Below are 21,389 nucleotides of genomic sequence, written 5' to 3'. Positions count from 1 at the left end.
GTGTGTGGCTGTGTGTTCCACCTGCAGGAGGGCCATGAGGACACTGAATACCACTGACATCAAAGAGCCAAAGCTTTTCAGAGCTCAGTAGCAAACCCTTGCAGTTTAAAAATGATGCACAGTTTTACTGAATCAGTTGTTTTAAGTAAATATTACTGTGCAGCGGGGCAGCTCTACTGTTCACAATTGCATGACTTTAACTTGAGACTGGCGTCTTCTTCATCTTCAGCATTTCCCATCAGATTATGTCAGCATCCTCTACCTTCAATCATCTTGAGTGTCCTCCCTGATCACACCTATCCTCTCCCAAGCCTAGTATGTTTCGCTAGGTGCTGACGCAAGTGTCATTTCTTTAAAAAAAAAAAAAAAAAAAAAAAAAATACCAAACACAGTTTCAAGTGATTTAATTAAAATACAATTCAAACCTCAAAATAAAAAAATGCAAACTCAGTCCCCCTCTAAACTGACATGACATAATTGAATATAAAAGCAACTCACTTTATCAGCAGGATTTTCAGTCCTTCTAAAGCACATTCCCCAACATGTGACCACACAAGTAACCTTTATTGGAAAAACTCAAATGTACAATCAAAGTGAGGAAACCTCAAATAAGTGCAATTAAAAACTAAACCACCCCCAGAAAAACATAAAAAGAACAAAAGATGAACACAAAGAAATGTGCACCAAGGTGGGTGCCGTGGATGGTTAGAACACAAAGTCCTCCTCGGTCATGTCGATAGCCCAGGCAAACTTGTCTCTTTGGGTCTTGTTATATATTTTCTCTATAGGCACTTCCATGTTCTTGGACCTGGAAGATTGAAATGAGTACAGTCAATTGTCAAATGACATTGACATCATATTCTCAATAAAAAGCATTAACTAGGTCGGCAAAGTAGTCCATCGCATCATCTTCAGAAACAACAAATCAGCGCTACATGAACAGGTGCCCATTATTTCTACGCTGAGTGGGAACAAGAACGACAGCAGAAACCTGAACCTTGAAGACTTTTCGACTGTCTGAATAGAAGCTGTGAATTTGTCAGGTGTTAAATTCGCACTCACCATGCCACGCTGATTCGTGGATCGAGGTAGTTGAGCTTGGAGGTTCCCAGTGCGATTTGTTTGTTTTCCTCCCGGTCAGTCGCCTGGACCTCCATTCTCAACAGCTGCTCCTTACAGCGTTTCACAGTCGCCTCTTTCTTCTGCACCACCCTGAGAGACATCAAACAAATGCTGTGATGACGAAGAGCATTTTTCCATTTTTTTGTTCAATACTGCATTTATAGTGTCTTTAAAACTGTCTATAGTGTCTCTCTCGCAATAAGATTGTCGTTTGAAATATGATCCCACTCGCGTATATCACACTTCATATCTAAGCAATTCACAAGTTCACAAACAAATTGTTTCCAGATTAAAGCTCAGACAAGTCAGAATACACGAGTCAGAAGTGAGGAAGAGAGTGCAGGCAGGGTGAGTAGGTGGAGACGACAGACGGGTGAAAGAGAAGCTCTGTGTAACAGTGGTGGGACACGTCTTGATATTTGGTTGAGAGATGAAATGACAGGAAGCAGAAGTACCACAGGTGAAGACGCTCTCCACAGGGAGTGACTAGAACCAAATCAGTATCAGTAGGACACAGAGAGAATTTTGGTGACGATGTTAGGGGGACCAGACGGCTTAGACACTTCCAGAGGAGGCTGCACCCCATTACATTTCAAGTTTCAACCCAGTAATGTCCCACAGTGCAAAGCGATGTTGACATGTTAAACATGTTTACTGAGCTGCTTTGGCTGTCAGCTTCTGGTCCGAGCTGTCTTGCGCTGCAGCGTCCTTCTTGGCCTGCTTCAGCTCGCTCTTGGCCTGAGACAACAGCTCCTTCCGAGCGTCGATCTTTGAGGAAAAAAAGAACATTCCGACAATAACAATCAACTTGTCGATGCAGGACCACTGATGTGCCCATTGCTTACTTTGGCCTGCAAGTTTGCCATGGACTGCTCAAAGGTCTTTGGCGGAGCCCGCTGGTGGTTACACAGAATTGCAACCGCGCGGTTGGCTCGGTTGTAGGAGAGAAGTTTCTCAGCCACATTGTCCGACACTGAGGAGGATGACAGGGTTGTAACTCAAGCCTGTTGCCGTGGCGACTCAGCGCATGACACAATTTGACCTGGCTATTCAAACAAAATACAAAGCCACTGACCGTCTGCTAAAAACAACCCGAGTTGCATAGACATTTCCACATTTAAATTGAGTGTAATGGGAACGGGCGATTACTGTTGGACAGTTCCTTGAGTTGCTCCTGCAGGGTGATGGAGGCGTTGTACGTCCTGAAGACCTTGGCAGTCAGGCCCGGCATGAGGGAGCTCAGGTGTTTGTTCAGCGAGGTCGTCTGCGGTGGGAGAAGCCACAAGATGAGAGACGCATGCAGTGATGCCCTAAAATCCACTTCCATCATGACAACCATGTTGCATCCGCCAGGTGGCACTGTGGGAGCGCGGGTGAGACAGAGTGCACAATGATTTACAGCTGGATTATCATTGGCCTCCATTAGTGAGGGGATTAATGAAAGATCATAGGTATTGCTGACACTTCTGCAGGTAGAAAAACATTCTGTTTGTGACAGCGGCAGCCAAGAAGATGTTCTTTAACTCCTGTTGAATGCATGTCGTTACAATATAAACTACAGAGAGATGTAAGAGGCTGGAGCTGAGCAGGTACTAGTGAGCAGCATCAATGCCAAGCTGAAAGATGAAAAGACCGGAATGAAGATCAAACCGAAGATAACAATACTGATGGGTTTAAGCAGAGCAGGACCCACCTGTCTGAGTGAGAAGACCAGAACTGGAGCGGGGCGACTGTGTGTGCCAACGCACACGCTGTTATGACAGTTCAGCTTAGTTATAAAGCAGCCTGTTAATGCCGCTACAAAGTCATATAAAGAAAAATATCAAGTCACACAACAGGGCAAATGTAGGATTCAAAACACCTGTTTGACCACGATACACGGAGCTTGACACCCCACGTGTACAGAACTATCAGTCTTTATATGATGTATGTCATCTTGAATGTGTTCAGTTGGGAATTTGACATGCAAGAGAATGGGATATTACAGAAGAAATCATCATATCATTACAATGTCAAAAGGTGCTTTAGAAAAAAACACTACATTTTCCCAATGACAAACACATGTCAACAACTTATTGCAAAAAAAAGATATAGTGACGGCTGATTTGCAACTCTATGCTTGTGAGCCCAGTGGTTATTATTGGACAGTTTCCCACAAATGGTTGAGCTCTGGGGAAGTGTAAATCTCTGGTTCAGCAAAAATGTGTGATGGGAGCGAGCAGAGAAGTTGTCTCAGAACTTCAGACAGGAAAAAAGTTTTATGGCTCAGCTTGGGCACATGCCGCTTAAAAAAAATAAACTCAAGCATCAGTGTTCCAAATCATCATGGCTTCTTCTCACTATTCACCCTTTTGTTTAAGTGAGAGCGATGCAAATTAAATCCAATACAGGAGGGTGCGCTTCACCCTGGGCGTTGGTTAAGTTATGGCGCATCAGTTGAGTCACTAAGTGTGTGTGGAGATGCTTGCACAGACAAGCTGATGCGAGATGCCCTCTGGCTTTAAGGAAAAAAAAACATTTTGTGAAAACGCTTGGACGATCTCCAACACACACTCATGCATGCGTGCACACAGACAAGCTTGTATCTCTATCCTTATGAGGACCTCTCATTGTTGGCAAAACTAACGGCCAACCTTAACCAGGACTCTGAACCAAACAAATATAATGACCCAGTTATTTTGACGTCTTCACCCTCAAAACTCCGGCCAAAAGGTCTGCACAAAGCAAAATGTCCACCAAAGATCAGTGTCTTTGACAAGATAGATCCGTAGAAGAATATTAATACATGTACACACACGTCTGTTTGTCTCTCCTTGTGGGGACATTGTGAGGTTTCTCATTGCCAAAATGCTGAAATGTTTTCTGATATGTTTGAAGAGTGCGGCATCCAGATGACCTCAGACGTCTGTGGATGAGACTAAATGCATTTACATGTAGATCCTTCTGATATCTATCTATATATATATATATATATATATATATATATATATATATATATAAATAATTCAATCTATCAGAAACCTTCCATCTTTATCTCTACTCCGGTTTCCAGCAAAGCCCAAAGTACAGCATGCCTACAGTTCAGCATCACATGACCTGCTTTCCAAAGAGAGTCTAATATCAACAATGAAAATGTTGTTGGTCACTATGGGTGGTTAGATGAGTTTGGATAAAACAGATCTTATATTTTGAAGGCTCAGAAGGTGGCGCAATTGGTTTAAAAAGGATGCAAGTTTTCATTGGAATAGTTGCCCCAACCAAAATACTGCCATCTTGTGGCCTCTGAAAGTTAAGACGGAGTTTCTAGAAACCTCTCCCCTCATTACACAGCTGTCCAATGTCTCTGGTCTAAAAACACCAGGTTGAAACAATGCAACTAACTTTTGAAGGTCAGCCTGAAATGTGGACAGCTAGCATAGCTTTTTGTAAATCCATTGAAAAGTTGTGTTGCCTCAGGTATTTTCTTGGTGTCTTGCTTGTCAGTCACCATGTGAAATATGGTCCTCATACATTCTATTGCAACTACAATAATTATTTAAGTTTTCACTTCCGTGTATTATCAAGATGACACAGCGATTCAAACTAGAAAGAACTTTTACTGGCATGAAGTTTAAAAGAACTGAGGAGCGCTCTTCAAACTCAGCAGGCTGAAAGCTCTAATTCTTCAGGAGACATTTAGTGCTGAACGTTCAGGTGTCGGATAAATCTTTTGAAAAGTTAATCAAAAAGACAATTCCAAACCCATATGTAGTCCCAGCCGTTAAAAGGACAATTCAAATTAGCAATTATCACACCGCCCCATCATTCGCGCCAGAAATAATGTCCGGCAGCAAATGTGAAAGAGAGTTTCCATCAGCCCTGATCACTGAGGTGAAAACTTTCTAATCTGAGTGGAAACACATTCAGCATGTCACCGATATTTACCATATGACTCTATAGAAAATGGGAACAAAAGTGAAGATGGAGGAGGAGACTTCTGTAAAATGACTGGATCCAACAACTGGTATGCTGCAAAGAAAAAGTGGCGCCCTTTGACAGAACGAAACTACATTTTTACATTTTATTTTTGATTCACCATTAGTAATTCAAGTCAGTTATTTTACTTTTATTTTCTTTCCAGTTTTTCCTCACCCACAGATACTGACTGGGGCTGGGCCTTTAAGAGATCCATTTTAATAAATGTATTAAAGACAAAAAATAGTCAACCCGAATACCACAGATGAATGATGTCTCTCACAGGGAACATTTTTCAGTGCACCAACTCCTGGTACAGGAATCCACATAAAACAATGTGACGTCAAAACCAAACGCCCCCAAGATGAGACTGAGATTGCATTTTAATGGAGTTTGATTTTAAGTTAAATAAACTTCAGGATGGAAGCACAAAAAATGTGTGCACCTAATGTATCCAATTTTGCCTTGATATAATGCTGCAATATTAACCACACTAAGGGCACAAAGCCTGCTCCTCAATTTTAAATGAGCCGTTAAGATGAGTCCACTTCCAACTTCTTACACCTGACACACACACACACTACTTTCTCCAGGTCTCCAGCTCCTTCCCTCCCTAAATTCTTTTGGTGACTTGGCCTTTCTGGGTGTCAATCAGTCCTGCTCACGGCAGCCATTACCATTCTACCTCCAACGCAGACTGACATTTCCTGACACGCCGCAGGGCAGAGAGCAGAGCCAGCGCGCCCTTTCATTCACCAGCTTTACCTTTCATCATCAAACTTATGTCCTGCATTTCACATGCCCACTCTGACAAAGTCTGAGAAGAAGTGAACCACGGTGTTGTTCCTGTTTCGACTGAATGCGATTAATTGTGACGTCTTACACAGCGACTGCATCTCATCTGTCAGCAGGGGACTGCAGTATGTAGCTTCAGTAGTAAAGAAATGATTCCCTTATTAATGGGAAGTAACTGTTCACTGGTTACACATATCTGCAGTGGATTAATCACAGACTGATGTTCTTCTGCGTCCTTGCTGCCTGCAGCAATTGGAAGAAGAGAGAAAGAATCACCAGACTTTTATGTGTGAAAATTCATCTGCCCTGCGTACTCGCTTTCCATTTCAACTTGCAGTTTCATTTTATCTGCCAGAGTACATCCCCTCTCTCTTTTGAAACTCTCTTCTGCTTTCAGTTTGCCTGCTTCCAATATTCTACCTCCTTTTTCACCCACCGTTTCCTCAATTTACCCCTTTTATCTCATCCCACCAAAGGCTCAGTCTTGTACAATCTCTTCTCTTACAAGTTGTAATTTAATCCAGGCTTCACCCGGCTGAAATCTTTATTTCTATAAAACTTGAAAAACGCCTTCCCCCTTTGACACCTTGACACATTCACATACAAAAAAGCGTCACCCCAGTTCAAACAAAACTTCGGCATTATACCAGCCAGCTGCAATGGTGTCTACATCTCGGGCGATTCACTCGCTAACACAATCTTACTGGTGAAACTCCTCCGGAGATACTCACATTAAGACGGTCAAACAGGTCATCTCCAGGTTTTTTGCCCTTCATGAACAGTCCCAAATTCTTAAAAACCTAGAAGTGCAAACAGTATCATATTAGCAAAGGTCTTCTTTAACAAAAAGAAGTTACATTTAAGGATAATCTGAGGGAGAATAAGCGTGAAAGTGTGATTCTGAGAAAACAAATAGAACATTTAACACACCATTAAACAATAGAAAGAAGTATTGATATATTACAAGGAAAAAAATCATTTCATGTCAGATAACAGAATGTGAGACATCCCTGAAAGAAAAAGGAACACTAAGAAACAGGAAGTGACTTAACTCCTGAGAACAAATTTGCCTGCAGCCATTACGGCATAAAACTACACCCAAAAGGCATGGAATTAAATGTTCACCGTTTCATTCCTATTGACATTTAGTTGCAGCAATCTCATTTGTTTTCTTGGGAATTGATGATGCTAAAATATGCAAGGACCTAATCAGTCAGGCTAATGTGCTGCTATTCAATACACTCATTTGAATAATGATATGTGTTCCAGAGAAACAAAACACTTTGCCTGTCAGGTGCTAACATTTGCTTCCCAATCTCTGGGAGTGCAGATAGCTCGGCGCGCCACTTGGGGAGGGGTTGGAAATTAACATATGCATACATGCCCGTACAAAAGGTGAGCTTCTGTCGGGCAGATTGCGAACACACAAAACATCAACAGAACCCTGAAGTGGAAAATTTGTCATGGAGCCCACGGCGCCTTTTGACGCTGCCATGCATTTAAACATTACAAATATTACCACTTAAGATCAATTTAGTGAAAAACTACTTTCACCCAAACTGCCCCATGTGTGTTTTATCTGTAAAATTCATATTGATTATATACACAGCGCAATGTGGCCGAGATAACAGTTATCTTGAGATAATTAGTATCTTGAGATCATTTTTATCTCAAGAAACGATTACTTCCTGTAACCGCTATGTCTCCCATGACTTCGTAACTGTTGGTAAACGTTGTCATTCGCTGTCTGCAAGTCAGAATATTGCCGACGGCAAAGTCTGTGCGCTTTTAACACTCTGATCAAGTGCCTTCTACTCAAAATAATACAAGTGGCATACATGACTTTATTTTTTGTCTCCCAAGATAACAGTTATCTCCAGAAAATTCGTATCTCGAGGTAATATTTATCTCAGATAAAATAAAAATAAAGTCATGCATGTCGCTTCCAGGGACGCGTAATACGTATAGCTTAGCCACATGTGGTATTATTAATCAAAGTGTTAAAAGCGCACAGACTTGCAGACAGTGACTGATAATGTTGACGAACAGTTACGAAGCCATGGTGGTTACAGGTGGATGTGTACATCCAGAGAGGCAGTTACGCAGACATTTGCAATTGTATCTTCATATAAAATTACCTCGAGATAACTGTTATCTCGGCCAAAAAAAAAAAAAGTCATGCATGTAACCTCCAAAAAAAAACCAAAAAAAAAAAAACATACATGTGACTTTCAGAGCTCCGTACATTTATGCCCCTTTTAGGTAAAAAAGTGTACCCGTCCATTTCACATAATGTCACTGTCACTGATCACACGCTTCCATGCGTTCTTAATGTAGGTGTTGCTGTTCACCAATTGATCCACCAGGGGGAGCAGCCCTCAAAAGTTTACGACAAACTCCAAAACCAACATGGCAAGTATTGATAATGTACCTCTCACAAAAATAGATGAAACTGAGGCAGCGTGGTTGGAGGCAGTGTTCGGTGATGCCGTTAATTATACTGCGACTCGAGGACAGCGAATACCCGTCATTGTTAAGTCTTACGGCAGTAAAGAGAAACACGATGGAACTGCTCCTTTTCAAATATGGACAAAACAAATACAGAGCACGAAGAGGAGGCCCCGCCCGTGTCTGGATTCGTATGGAACATTGATCGTAAATGGGCCTTAAAACATGCAAACTCAGTTGTGAGTGTTGAAGTACAGAACAACCTCTGTATTTGTGTCAAAGTCTGGGACATGAGAAGACAAATGAACTATTCAAAAGGGAGGAGAAAGGATTGTGACATATACATATAGTAGAAAACAACAATTCATCTGACGCTACTGGTACAAAGATGTGGCTAGTAATAACCTCCACCATCAGTGAAGTGTTAAGCATTAGGACTCTTGACCTCTGCAAACAGGAACACACCAGCATGGACACATACTGTATATTTCAATGAAACTTTCAGGGCTGGATGGAAAACAGAACAGTGCAGGTGTTCTGTTGCTTTGTTTGCATTAACAAACGTCTGATATTTTAACTTTAAATCAAATACCAGTTATAAATCATCTTACATGTGACTACGGTGACATAAATTGTGAAGTTGTTTTGAAGATTTTCTTATTTACTTCCTCTCGAGCGGCCTCGCTCATGTGAGTCGGATAGGAACTATGTTGCACTACTGCCGTTTGCAAAATATTTTATTGGAAATGTATTGATAAAATATGTGTAGCCCAATGATGTTGGCTTAAAAATGAAAGTAAAAATATAAGGTTGAGTGGTGACTATTTTGAGTTTACAGCTGGATAATTCTGAATACATTGTGAACCCTCTGTGAGAGGAAACATGGACGCAGTCTGAAGCTCACATCAATTTGAGCACGTCGTACAGTTACCTTGCTGAGAACAGGGACCTTGTTGTAGTAGCGAATGGAGTCTTTACCCAGGAAATCAAATTCCACCACACACGCGTTGCCATCCAGTTTCTTATGGAGTGTGATGTGCTCCACACGCAGCGAGCAGCAACCAACTGTGTCTGCTGTCTCGCCCTCCTCCTTTTCATTACCGGCTCTCAGAGCCAGCTTTTTGGGGGTCAGAAATGATAAGAGTGATAAATGTCCACAAGCACACAGCAGGCAATTTCACAACCATCCCACCGTTCACAGAGCAATCCTGCGGCACTTAAATATACATGAGCACAAATATGATCCCAAAAACTGCCTAGTAAACGCAAAGTTCACTTCAAACTTTCACTCTACATGATATTTAATAAGAAAGAATTCACTGCGAGAAAATAGCTATATCAATTTTCTTCCACAAAGCACAAATACAGAACAGAGAAATTGATTTTCTTCCTCTCTGTGATAAAGAGAATATTCGCAACGCTGGTGTGAACGAGCTGCTCGGTACATGCGAAGACAGACGTTAAAAAAAAGTGAAATGACGACATCGTCCCTGCAGTATTGAATGACACCTGACCTTGTCTATAAAGTAAAGGGCCACGGCTCTCTGGCGAGTTTCCATCGTCTTCGATTTGAAATCCTGTTGATACTGGTTACGGATGTCTTCCACACACGTCTTCAGTTTCCGAGCAACCTCATATTTCTCCCAGTCTTTCTCTCCCTGTTCTCAGGACAAAAAAAAAGAAAGGAATGTTGACACGGTCGAGTGACAGAGGAATGAAGAAATAAAGGCAAGGTCTACAGTAAATACAACAAAGAATGTACAGATGTTTGCTACCACGACTACAATAGCGAATTCCAAATTTACAGCAGTCTGTATAGCATTCCATCATCACTCATGCAGCACTCAACAAAACATCTGTGTTGAACGTAAGAATTTTGTTGTTAAACAAATATCACACGACGACAATTGAAATTGAATGAAGACACAAATAGCTGTGAAAGAAAATCAATGCGACTGCCCCACTCATCTAATGTGATTTCAGTAAACAATAATTATAAGTTATACCAGGAAGATATATTCATACATTTGAATTCTAGATTCTGAGTGACAAACCTTGGTAAAATTCAACAGTCTCCTTCTGCCTTTTCCTCATAGCAGACACTGTCTGAACAATGCTGTCTCTGTCGGCACTGTCTACATTTGATTCACTTATCATTGATTTCCAACCTTTTCTTCCAAGAGGCAAAAACCTAAACAAAATGATGGATGGTGGATCAGGTGTCAGTGACCTTCAATTTGGAGTTGGCATTCAGCATGACGTATTTGATGGCGCCTTGGATGTTCTCAGTCCAACTGGCCAGCCATGTCACAGTGTTGTCATGTCGGACTTCCTTCCAGTGGTGGCCAGCAGGGGGCTCAGGGATTTTGGATTCCCTGAAAGAGGAACAGAATAACAGCCTCTCAACTCCTGACTTCACACAACGGTAGAATGAGCTCGATTTTACTTGCTACAGTTGATAATGACGTCCTCTGGTCGGATCCTTTTCTTCAGCATGCCTTGTTTGGGATGCTCGCCACGGCCCCTGAACAGTCCGGGAGGCTCAATCTTGAAGTTGCCAATGCGTTCTTTGTGATGGTCCAGCAGACAGTAACCGTATTCATCAGCTATCTTCTGGTTGGCTTCTTTCAAAGCCTTCAGAGAAATACATGAGCGGATTACATATTCAGAAAGAAGCCGACCTCGCAGGCTTGAATATGCCAGTGGCAACATGCGTTTGCTCATACCAGTTTTTCCTCCTTGCTTAGATTCCTCCGTGCCTCGACCTTGGCTTTGTGCATTGCATGGATCTCTCCAAAGTCACATTTGTCCAGCACTTTGATAAGGGTCCTCTCCTCATGGCTCATTTCCTAGCAAAAGTTAAAAAAAAGAAACAGTAGAATAGATTACAAGGATAAAATTGCCAGAAAAATCCAGGACATAATTTGCTCGCATCAGCTATGCTAGACATTTTGAGCATCAATATTCTCAGTTAGATTTGATTTTAAAGCTAAATCTAATCATAGAGAGGTTAGATGGTTGTATAATGAATTCATCTTTTAATATTTGAAACACACACATAGTTAAGAAATGCAACTTGCAAAGAGCCAAGTGAAGTGTTCTGAACAGACAAATCTAAGACTAGAAGCTACAGTTATAGACAGCGTATCTTCTTTATTACAAATGATTATCTAATCTTATTCCACATACACTTCTGTCTCGCCAGGCTCCAAACATTAATCTTTACTAAAAACAATCCATCACACAAGTACCATTCTCCCACACCGTGAAGCCTTGGGTGAACTGACAAAATGCAGATGAAGAAGGAAGAAGTGAAAAGACACTAGTAATAATAAAGAGTGAAAGAATCCGCTATAAAACAATAGAAAATAAGAATGGATTTTATGATCTTATCATGGAAGCAACTTCCTCACAGGCTGGCATTCTTGCAGGAACATCAATTACGTAAACCGTATAATTCAAGAGCCGGCATTTCCATGGGGAATTTGAAAGCTTGTAAATCTAAACAAATTGTTCATGACACAACCCTATGGGGATAAGAACAAATGTCACCTATGTTAAACCAAACATCAGGTAGAGAGACACACACATTGCCTTTCAGAGAAACACAAAAACAGCAGCGTACTTCATGGGTTGAATTATATACCAATAATGAAGACGGATCCATGACCTTTCATTTAATTACTCATCTTTACCGCAGCATAAAGTGCAGGCAAGAAACATTATGAAAGGGCAGAGTATAGATAATTTCCATTTAGACCAAATAGCATGCCAAGCCAAAAAACGCTCAGCAGCGTCAGTATCATGGCCCTTCTCAATATTGCAGTTATTGTAAGTTACCGCTACAAAATGTCAAGTCAACAAGGATGGTTTTAAATATGTCATTGAGGAATCAGATGAGCAAAGGACAAGATCTAAAGGTCAAATGCCTAAACCAGAACTTTACTTTTCACTGTCCTTGCAGCATAAACGCCATGAATTTTGCGGCTCATGGCACGATGTTATCTTGCCATTACGATGACATCAGTTGTATGGGAAACCTGGCACATAATGAAAAAACAGGGGGTGTCAAGTTTCAGCACTTTTGGTTTGTTTGTCAACGTGAACTGGATGGCAGTGGTTGTTATTAAGGCAGTGGCTTCCCATGATGCTCTGCAGCCCAGTAAACCAATCACAGTCATTGATCACTAGAATATCTGACCAATGAAATTGCAGGTGTTTCTTTTGTTGATTTATTCTTCTTCCCATTCCTCTTCTGTTCCTGGATCACTGAGGTGCTCAGCTGACCTGTTGTGGAGGCGGAGCAATAACGTCATGATTGACCACTGTGATGGTTGACTAGATTGCAAAACATCATGGGGACTATTTAGGTAACTGAGTTTATTATTCAAAGTGATGGGACCACGCAACTTGGTTTCACTAAATGTAGCTAAATTCCAATCTGGATAAATAAGATGGTCTGTAGTCAGTGAACCAAGTTAACAGTAACCAATAGATGGTGCTATTAACCTGACCCACGGGAATGTGTTCCAGTAATGTTGCTATATAAAATTTAATTCTTGTAAAAACATTTGCAGTCTATTCATACTGAATAGTTTGTCTTCATTTTCCATTTTGTAATATTCAGTATTGAACAAATACGTTGGGCTCTGTCAGTCAAAAAAGGTTCCCAACTCCTTTTGGTGGTGTTCTGGAGTTGCACAGAGATTTAGGAAAACCAGGAGGTTTCCTCATTCACTCATAAGCTAAAAAAAATGAAACAGTGTCCCATTTTTCTGACGCCACTAGATGGCACTGTCTGCTGTATAGTCTTTGACTTTGAACAATTATTCAATGAAGCCACACATCATTGCGCCACCTGCTGAGTAATTAGGACACTGTTTTATGAAACCACATCAACCCATCACAGCTGCACACATTTGGTTCAGCTAAAAGCCACAGGACGCATAATTACATCTCTAAACTATCACACAAACGTGTTAGGTGTGATAGACACACCTCACAGTCAGTGCAGTGACTAGATAAGATTTAAAAAAATTGCTGTCATAGCGCCTTTTTGACATTCCCTACAAAGCATGAGCAGAAAAAAAGACAAGCTTCGAACCACTGTTTCATCACCTTCAACTGTGATGAAGCTTGTACAGACCAAATATATCCTTATATATTTACCAGAGGTAACATAAAAACAAATTCCTACTTGAGTCTTCCAGTGAGCTTCTCATCAGATTCCTTCAAAGAACCTCGACCACTATCAAACCTCAATATAACACATGAACAACCAAGTTTCAGGGTGACCAGGATATTAAGAAAAGAAGGCGAGTCCCTTTGAAATACTCTAGTGAGAAAAAAAAAAACGTTCAAAGGCCAAAGGTGTTAAAGAGAAAGCACTAGCTTTTGCAGCATTACATTACAGAGATGGAAATGCAGTCAGTCTGTGTATCTAAGCATGACTAACAGCAGACAGTGGGTGGGCACAGAAGCAGCCAAGCATAAAAGAGTTTTTTTTTCAGTTATAATATAACAGTTTAATTGGATTTGTTCATATGCAGGGAAGCTACTTGTAAAGATTAGCATATCAATGCCTTCACACAAACCGTATTTTCAAGAGCATTGAACACCAAGCAGCGCAAAATTAATTTTGCACGATATGCCTTGACGCCTGGCACCGTGTCTTTTCTTGGAAGACTCCCTGACAGACGCCCTACCACAGGCCGATCTCATGTGTAATACCGCTTCATGGCGACTTGCAATTGTTCACTTTGAGATAATGAAACTGGCCAACGAGGATAATGCGCAAACGTCACTTCAGCTGGTTTCAAATGTCAAACAAAGACAATTGGCACGTTCAAGAAAATTAGATGGTTGACGGTGCAAAACACAACATCAGTGTTTCTTTTTTTCAACACAATAAATCAGGAAAGGCAGTAGAACATTTTTCCTTTTTTGAATTTTAGTAATCTAAAATTGTTGAGTTACCTTCCTCCAATCGGTGAAGAAGTTCTCCCGGAAAACTGTTTTAGTGGTATATTCATGGTCCAACATCTGGGCAAAGAACAGGGCCACCTCCTCAGCTTTGGTGCTCAATTTAACTGGCTTGCCTGAATAAAAGGAAAAAAAAATCCCTGGTGAATTAACCACATGCAGGAGGACCACAAAGGTGGATGATAATCTAAACAATAATGCATTGTATGGCCAGGATGATTCCATAAGATAGCTCTACTTCACTCATCCCAATATGGGAAATTAGAATAGCAACAGAATACAAAGACAATCGCATTGGGGAAAAACACTTTCAATAGCCTTTGTCAACATGCAGCAACACTGAATAGTCAAACAGAACAACTCCATTAGGATGTACGTGCACAAACTAGGGGAATGAGATGAGACCATTATGAGGTGCACAGATTATAGTTAATGCTACGTGGAATATGCCACAATTATATAAGTGTCAGATATAACCATGGTTTATTGATTTTTTTTTTTCATTCATCAATCAGAGTGGATCTGCTCTCCTCACTTCAGATGCAATCGATCACGGTCTGGTCACAATTGAACTCACGGCCTTATGAAGTGCAACACCTCGGCTGGAAGAAACTCAGTCTGTGAAGTTAAGACAAATTCAAACATCCACAACCACAAAAAACCCATCTTAAGTTACCGTGGTCACTTGCAAAAGCTTCACTGCCAAACCAAAACAGCACTGATATCGCTCATGATGGGAAACTATTAGATCAAACGAGTGACAGTCATGGTTTGTCCCACAGCTAAAATGAGTCACCATTAGAGATCATCTTATTGGATCAGAATAACAGAAAATTTACATGGCAAGTTAGTCCAGCGAGCTGTATTACTGAGTAGATGATTTGAAATCCATGGGTGATTTTATTAAAAATAAACACTACTATTTGAACATGAAACAAGAGAAAAAGGCTTATTTTATTAATTATATTATTTTTTTAATGATAGTATATGAAGATGATTGTTATACCATGGCAGGGTAATTGAAGGGATTATTTTTTGTAACGTCATAAAAGCCTAGCGCCTGAAAAACCATCAAACACATCCACAAATTACATTATAGAAAAGTGAGGGTTAATAACAATTGAGGAACGGCTCAATACATGTAAATGCATGATACAATTTTTTTATAACGTCAAAGCAGAAAATAAACTTGACAGGAAGCCAGGTGTTGGAGAAATTGTGGCCGTCAAGAGGCTGACCACTGGCAAGTGTTTTGGGATTTCCTACTCATCGTGCCATTCTGGAAAGAGTTCTTTGACGTTCTCCAAAAGAAGGAAAAAAAAACATTGAATAGGATTTCTGTTATTGAGATACTCAGAGCCCTCCTAGCCAACCGAAGGTTGTTATTGAATGTCATAATCTCTGCAATACTGGACTGTATCTTTATTGAATATTAACATGGCTCTCCACCACCATTTTGTACTGTGTGTTTTTGGCTAGTCTCTTCTATTGGTTAATTTTATTTCATTGTATTTATCAAATTTAAAATTCGAAAAAGATTGGACAGCAAATGTCCAGTGGAAACAAGAACTGCAGTACGCAACAGTACAACACATGCAATATGTACTGCGATCATCACAGTTCCGCACTGGTTCGGCTACGACTGTGGTCCATATTGCATATTGAGAAGACCCCTCAGCTTCATGATGACTTTCTCACATGTACTTTCACCGTGACCACAAACATCGGTATGAAACTGCGCTGTTAAACAAAGACATTAAAAAACAAGAAAATCATGTTTCACATTTACAGACCGTCATAGTAGAACTGAACGTTGCTTGGCAGTGGTTCGTACTGTGGAGGAAAGTAGGGTCCTTTGTGCTCCAGAAACCTCCATTTCACTCCATTTTCATACTTCTCTTCCTCCCACCTAGAAGACAGCAGGCCCATCCAACAAGAATTGATTAGTTGGACATGATTGCCTTCATTTTGGCCCCTGTGTGTCCAGTTGAGTGCAATTTTCATTGTATGTGGTTAGAAATGAGTATTCTGGTGAATGCACAAAGAAAAGAGTATCTGCCAACCATCGCCAGCGATTTTTCTCCTCCTCCTCCTTTTTTTGGATCTTCAATAGCTTTGCCTCTTCGATCTCTACCTTTGTCCTCTTTGGTTTTTTTGAGGTACTGTTTTCGCCCTCTTCTTTTTTGACAGCCTTTTCACAACAGCAGCAACAAAAAAAGTGCCTCACAAAATGATCCCGTGTCAAACATCCCTTCAATATTCTCATCGGTCCGTTTAAAACAGATCTGTACCTTCTTACTTTTGTGCTTTGCCTTCCTTTTCTCAGTCTCTCCGTCGCTCTCCTCTTCTTGCTTGTGTTTTTTTTTCTTCGATCTGAAAGCGTTGTAAACGTTATTCACCACTAGCCTCACACCCATGCTCCATAGATTGATAAATATCCCCAATACGTCAAGATAATGTCCGACTTCTACTCATTCCTCTTGCGTACTTATGTGTTCCAGTCCCAGAAGACTCTTCTTTTGCTCTTTTTCTTTTAACTCCTTTCTTCTTTCCCACAAAGTCCAGGTCTTCTGGCTCTCTGAACCAAAAAAGTACCATCATTAGAGCAACCAATTTTACAACATGCAGTCCTCAAGGTGCAATCGTGGGAGCTGACCTGCAGAAACTTATGTCAATTTCAGTCATTAATGCAAAATTACTGACAGAACTGAACAATCACAGTCAAGAAAAATAAAAAGGGTCATCACACAAAGGAACTGGTGGTTTTGTTGAGTCAAATTTGATAAGCAGATTTTAATGTACGCAGCATTGTTGCAGATAGTGCATCTAAATATCATTTTTGCAAGCATGTCAAACAATTCTAATAAAAAAAGCAAGAGAAATTAGATTTATTGGTCAGAAATAGCTTTCTTATTTACAACTAGGGAGCAACTTGCATTTAATAACGCAATATATCTTGATTAAACATATTTAATAGAATGAGCCTCAGAGGATCATTTCATCCAAATAATATGAGAGTAAGAAACAGTGATAGCATTTAACATTTTGAGATGCGACGGAGCACATCAACAAGGAGCCCTGATGGGTCATGCAGAACAGACTTGATCAGAGACAAAAGGTCTAGGAAAAGTTAAGTCTGATTATGAAGGAATTATTCCTGTTTCCCAGCAGAGAAAGGTGCTTTTGGATTTGACCTTGAGTAACCTTCATGTGCAGTTAATTTTAGAAAAACAATTTTGCAAAACATTCTGAAGTGTTGTACTCATTTCTTCTTCACCAGGCAAGATAGCACTGGAACTCTAAACCACCACTCAGGCCTTTTGGGAAATAGATGCACTAACATTTAATCGTAGAACAAAAACCCTCAAAAATATCCTTAACCTTACAAATGTCACTCCTCATGCCGGCGAAGGAGGAGACAATGCATGAAAAACAATCCATTAACTGCTGCGAGACATATTTGACTCAGCAGGCACTTGCTCTGTAGATTGCCACAGAGGCAGCTGGTTGAGCGTGAGACCACTCAAACCACACGTTCTCATTTATTACTTGCCTGGCAGGTCACAGACAAAAAGCCCAGACATCTCAAGCGGAAAATTTGGGTACACCTGGCAGACCTGAGTTTTTGGGACCTTAGTTTTGTAAGGAGTATTTGGTTATTCAAGAGAAAGTCTTGTTGGAAAAGAGGTTCTTTACCCGCCAGTAATGGGTTGGTCTTCTGACTCGGTCTTGACCTACAGGGGAAAAAAGATAGAACAGAACATCAGTGATCCAAATCACTCAGTGGATTGACATAAAGAATGGAAGAGAGATCACAGCAGACTGGTTGCATATTCCAAATACCTTCTTTCGGTTCCTTAAATTTTGTATGCCCTATCCGCTTTATGTTATGTCAATCTAGGCCAAAGAGGAGATTTGTGGATGTGGTGAAGGAGGACATGAGGTGTGTAGGTTTGAGAGAAGAGGAAGCACAGGACAGGGTGAGATGGAGGAAGATGATCTGTTGTGGCGAAGCCGAAAGAGAAAGAAGTTATATCTATCTTTTGCCACAATCATGAACCTCAATGCTTGTCTCTCTCTTCTTCTTTTACCCAGTAAACTTCACCGCCAAAGCTTTTCTTCCTACATAGCCTCTGTTTGCCTCCCCAAGTTATGCTCCAAAATTCTCCACAAGAGATGTCCACGATTGACTCAAGTAATGTATTTAGTCTTGCGGATGAGTGACAGACTCACAATGAAATACAATAAGTTGAGTCCCGTGTTGGTTATATTTGCAACAGGCGCTTGCTATTTAGCTCCAACTTGTGATTTAATCCTCACTATTTGGCCTGCGCATTCAGCGAGCACTATAAGAGTTTAAGATCAGCTCTGAAATACAGACTTATTAGAGCTAACTACACAATGCAAAAATGAGCTGCAGCACACCAGACACTTTTATACTCTGACCAGTTCCTCTGCACTGTGCCTCCCTGATCATAGTGTTCCAGTCTCATGTAGATGACACATTTTGAACACCTCTAACATTATACATGTTGCGATACATGAAGAAAAGAAAACAGACAGATACATGGCAGCGCCAACAAAAATACGGACTAATGATACATATACAAGTTCATAAAGATGAACAACGTGGGATTGAGCCATTACAGATTTCACTTTCAATGAAAAATCAAACATATTCTTGGTTGTGAGATTCTTTAGTGACCTTTCATCATATCACAAAAAAGAAAAAAAGCTACCTTCTCATTTGGCTTCTCATTTTCTTTCGCATGATGTATGCTGTGTGTAGCCAGTGAGGATGAGTTGTCACAGGAAGCATGGGGAGAAAAAAAAGATTTCACATTACTGGTCAGCCCTGCAAGACAATTAAGTTCAATCATCAAGGTGCGAGATTGTACTAAAAGTGAGAGCATGTTCATGCTGACATTTGCCTCGAATAGTGTCTTGTTAGTGCAATTGCCATCAGAGGATTGACAATCTGCATTCAGCAGGTTCCATCTAAAACAACCCCAATCTGGTTCACAGGGAAATAATGGGACACTTTTGGGGTAACTATAGCACTTACCATATCACTGAAAACTTCTATACAAGTCGTTCATCCACTGTGCCACAACAGAACACAATGGTTTGCATGCACTGAAGACACCATTCTCGACTTCCAAAGGTTCTATTCATCCCTCCGCTCACGACGAACTCAAACCCATGACAGATCACTTTGCATTCATTTGTCTGCTCACATTGGCATGGTAACCCGAGCACCAGGTATCAAGGCTAATTCCTTTATTCATATGGAGACGGAGCAGCCCTGTCGTCAGGGAAATGAACGCATTCAAAGGTTGATGCTCACCATCCACACGAGATCATTTGGAGAGCAAGCAGGTGGAAGGGACGAGTTTCTCTTCCACCTGGTCCCGTTTTAAAATCTGCTAAATATTTAAAGTGACCTGGTAGATCTTTGAAGAACATATTGAACTACACTCGCAAAGAGACGCTTGTATTAAAAAGCGTGAATCACGGTTTGGTCAAAGAGAAAAATATTGATTGTTAACAGGTGCGAAAATAAGTTATGGTGTGTAGATCGCTGTAACCTTAACGTGTTGAAGACCAGTGAAAACCGCTGACCTGTTCTCAACAGCATCTTCACCTTTACTTCTTCGTTTCCGTTTGCTTTTCACCTTCTCGTCTTTGGTGTTTTTCTCTCTCCCCATGTCGCTCACAAGCCTCGCGGGAGACTCCTTCATTGTTGGACGAAGCGACGCAAGAATATCGAAGTCTCCTCGTGAAGGAAACGCCGTTTGCGCGAGTTAGCCGACTAGCTTCCGCGACGGCGCTACACTCGTCAGCCACTTGCAAAAGATGGGTTTCATTTACATGAGTACAACTGCCAACCGACGCGCGATCGGACTATTTACGTTGCAGCTCACGTGGCGACAGCAGGTCAAACGTGAACTTTATTTTCGACTTACGACAGAGATACGGCAGGTTTTCTAACTGGGCGGTGATTACGTCAATTTGTTCATTCTACGTGAATTCCAATTGGCTGGAATTACGTTAAGGTTGCCAGGTTAGTAAATTCTGCGAAATATATGTGGGGAAAATCTCGATTGACATGTGTGGAGAAAAATGTCAAAAATATTATTTTAAGGTCGTATTTTGTATTTGTGCTAATTTTGATTGACATTTAAGTATTTTGTGTTTCAGACTAAATAAACAGAATTAAGTGTTTTATTTCTCCTTTTTTATTTTTATTACATCTACATTTGTTATCATTTCTCCCCACTGAAGTAGATTGCAAAAAAAAACAGGAAGGCCTGTTTGTCTACAGATATCTGGGTCTTTTCAGCTACATTTTGCAGATTGCATCTCACATTTTAATTTAATTTGAATGAATGAATTACTCGATTAATAACCCATCTTCTGTTTTTAAACTGCACAGGGAATAATAATGAACATCCATCCATCCATCAAGCCACCCATTTTTTTCCGCTTGTTCCCTCTTGGCATTGCAGGTGGATTAATTAACACGTTGCATGCCATTTCAAATGCGGTGGTTTCAGTAGAAAATGTAACAAATTGGTAAGGAATTGCTGCCTTTGGAAGTTTTGTGTTAATTTCCAGGTCTGTTTCCACAGTTAGACTTCTGCCAATCTGCTTTCTGCAGTCAGACTCATGCCACGCTTGATGTTTTTATGTATTGATTGTTGAGCTCCAGGCTCTAGCTGATAAAATTGCATTTGACATTTTGGAAAAAGGACGGAATAAAAGGGGAAAAAAAACAACCAGATTGCTGTAGAGATTTTCTCCCAATCACTGCAAAACAGCAGGAACTATTTCAACTCAATGGGAGAAGCAAGAAAAAAAAGTATGAATCAGTAAGATCAAGATTTTTAAAGGTGTGATTTACTGAAAGTATCTCTAACATTATGTGTTATATGTGACTGTTTTTAAAGACTGCTTTGCTGAATTATTAAAAAAAACAAAAAACATTTTGGTGGGGAGATGAAGGTTGATAAATTGACTCACCTTGACTAATGGAAAGCTGTTTACTGTTTGGCGCCTCTAAGACAATAACAACTGCCATTGATCAT

The 21,389-nt window shown here is 40.6% G+C and overlaps 1 protein-coding gene across 2 annotated transcripts; it reads right to left on the bottom strand.

Annotated features, from left to right (window-relative positions):
- Window positions 1–406: 406 nt before the first annotated feature.
- zgc:173742 (DNA topoisomerase I, mitochondrial) lies at window positions 407–20,293 on the bottom strand. Of its 2 annotated transcripts, none has more exons than XM_053884889.1 (19): window positions 19,924–20,293; window positions 19,041–19,080; window positions 17,998–18,035; window positions 16,790–16,879; window positions 16,601–16,674; window positions 16,365–16,492; window positions 16,095–16,210; window positions 14,296–14,417; window positions 11,046–11,168; window positions 10,766–10,953; window positions 10,550–10,694; window positions 9,834–9,977; window positions 9,251–9,436; window positions 6,603–6,671; window positions 2,272–2,386; window positions 1,968–2,095; window positions 1,778–1,890; window positions 1,063–1,212; window positions 407–808 (listed from the first exon to the last, which is right to left on the bottom strand). In XM_053884889.1, the coding sequence occupies exons 1-19, from the start codon at window positions 19,937–19,939 to the stop codon at window positions 706–708; spliced, it is 2,088 nt and encodes a 695-aa protein (XP_053740864.1). In that variant the 5' UTR covers window positions 19,940–20,293; the 3' UTR covers window positions 407–705. The 2 variants fall into 2 exon arrangements, with proteins under 2 accessions (XP_053740864.1, XP_053740863.1); XM_053884888.1 differs by having other exon boundaries at window positions 408–808; window positions 16,593–16,674.
- Window positions 20,294–21,389: the final 1,096 nt, after the last annotated feature.

Source organism: Synchiropus splendidus, chromosome 14, assembly GCF_027744825.2.
Source record: "Synchiropus splendidus isolate RoL2022-P1 chromosome 14, RoL_Sspl_1.0, whole genome shotgun sequence".
Classification (NCBI taxonomy): Eukaryota; Metazoa; Chordata; class Actinopteri; order Syngnathiformes; family Callionymidae; genus Synchiropus; species Synchiropus splendidus.
Note: the sequence above shows the minus strand (reverse complement) of the source record. Positions and strands in the feature narration are given on the sequence as shown.

Excerpts from the sequence above, each read along its gene's own strand:
- zgc:173742 (XM_053884888.1), bottom strand. The coding sequence starts at position 20,042 with ATGAAGGAGTCTCCCGCGAGGCTTGTGAGCGACATGGGGAGAGAGAAA. Across the intron at positions 11,169-14,295 it reads TCTTCACCGATTGGAGGAAG|GAAATGAGCCATGAGGAGAG; the intron begins GTAACTCAACAA and ends AACTTTTGCTAG. Across the intron at positions 1,891-1,967 it reads TGGCAAACTTGCAGGCCAAA|ATCGACGCTCGGAAGGAGCT; the intron begins GTAAGCAATGGG and ends TTTTCCTCAAAG.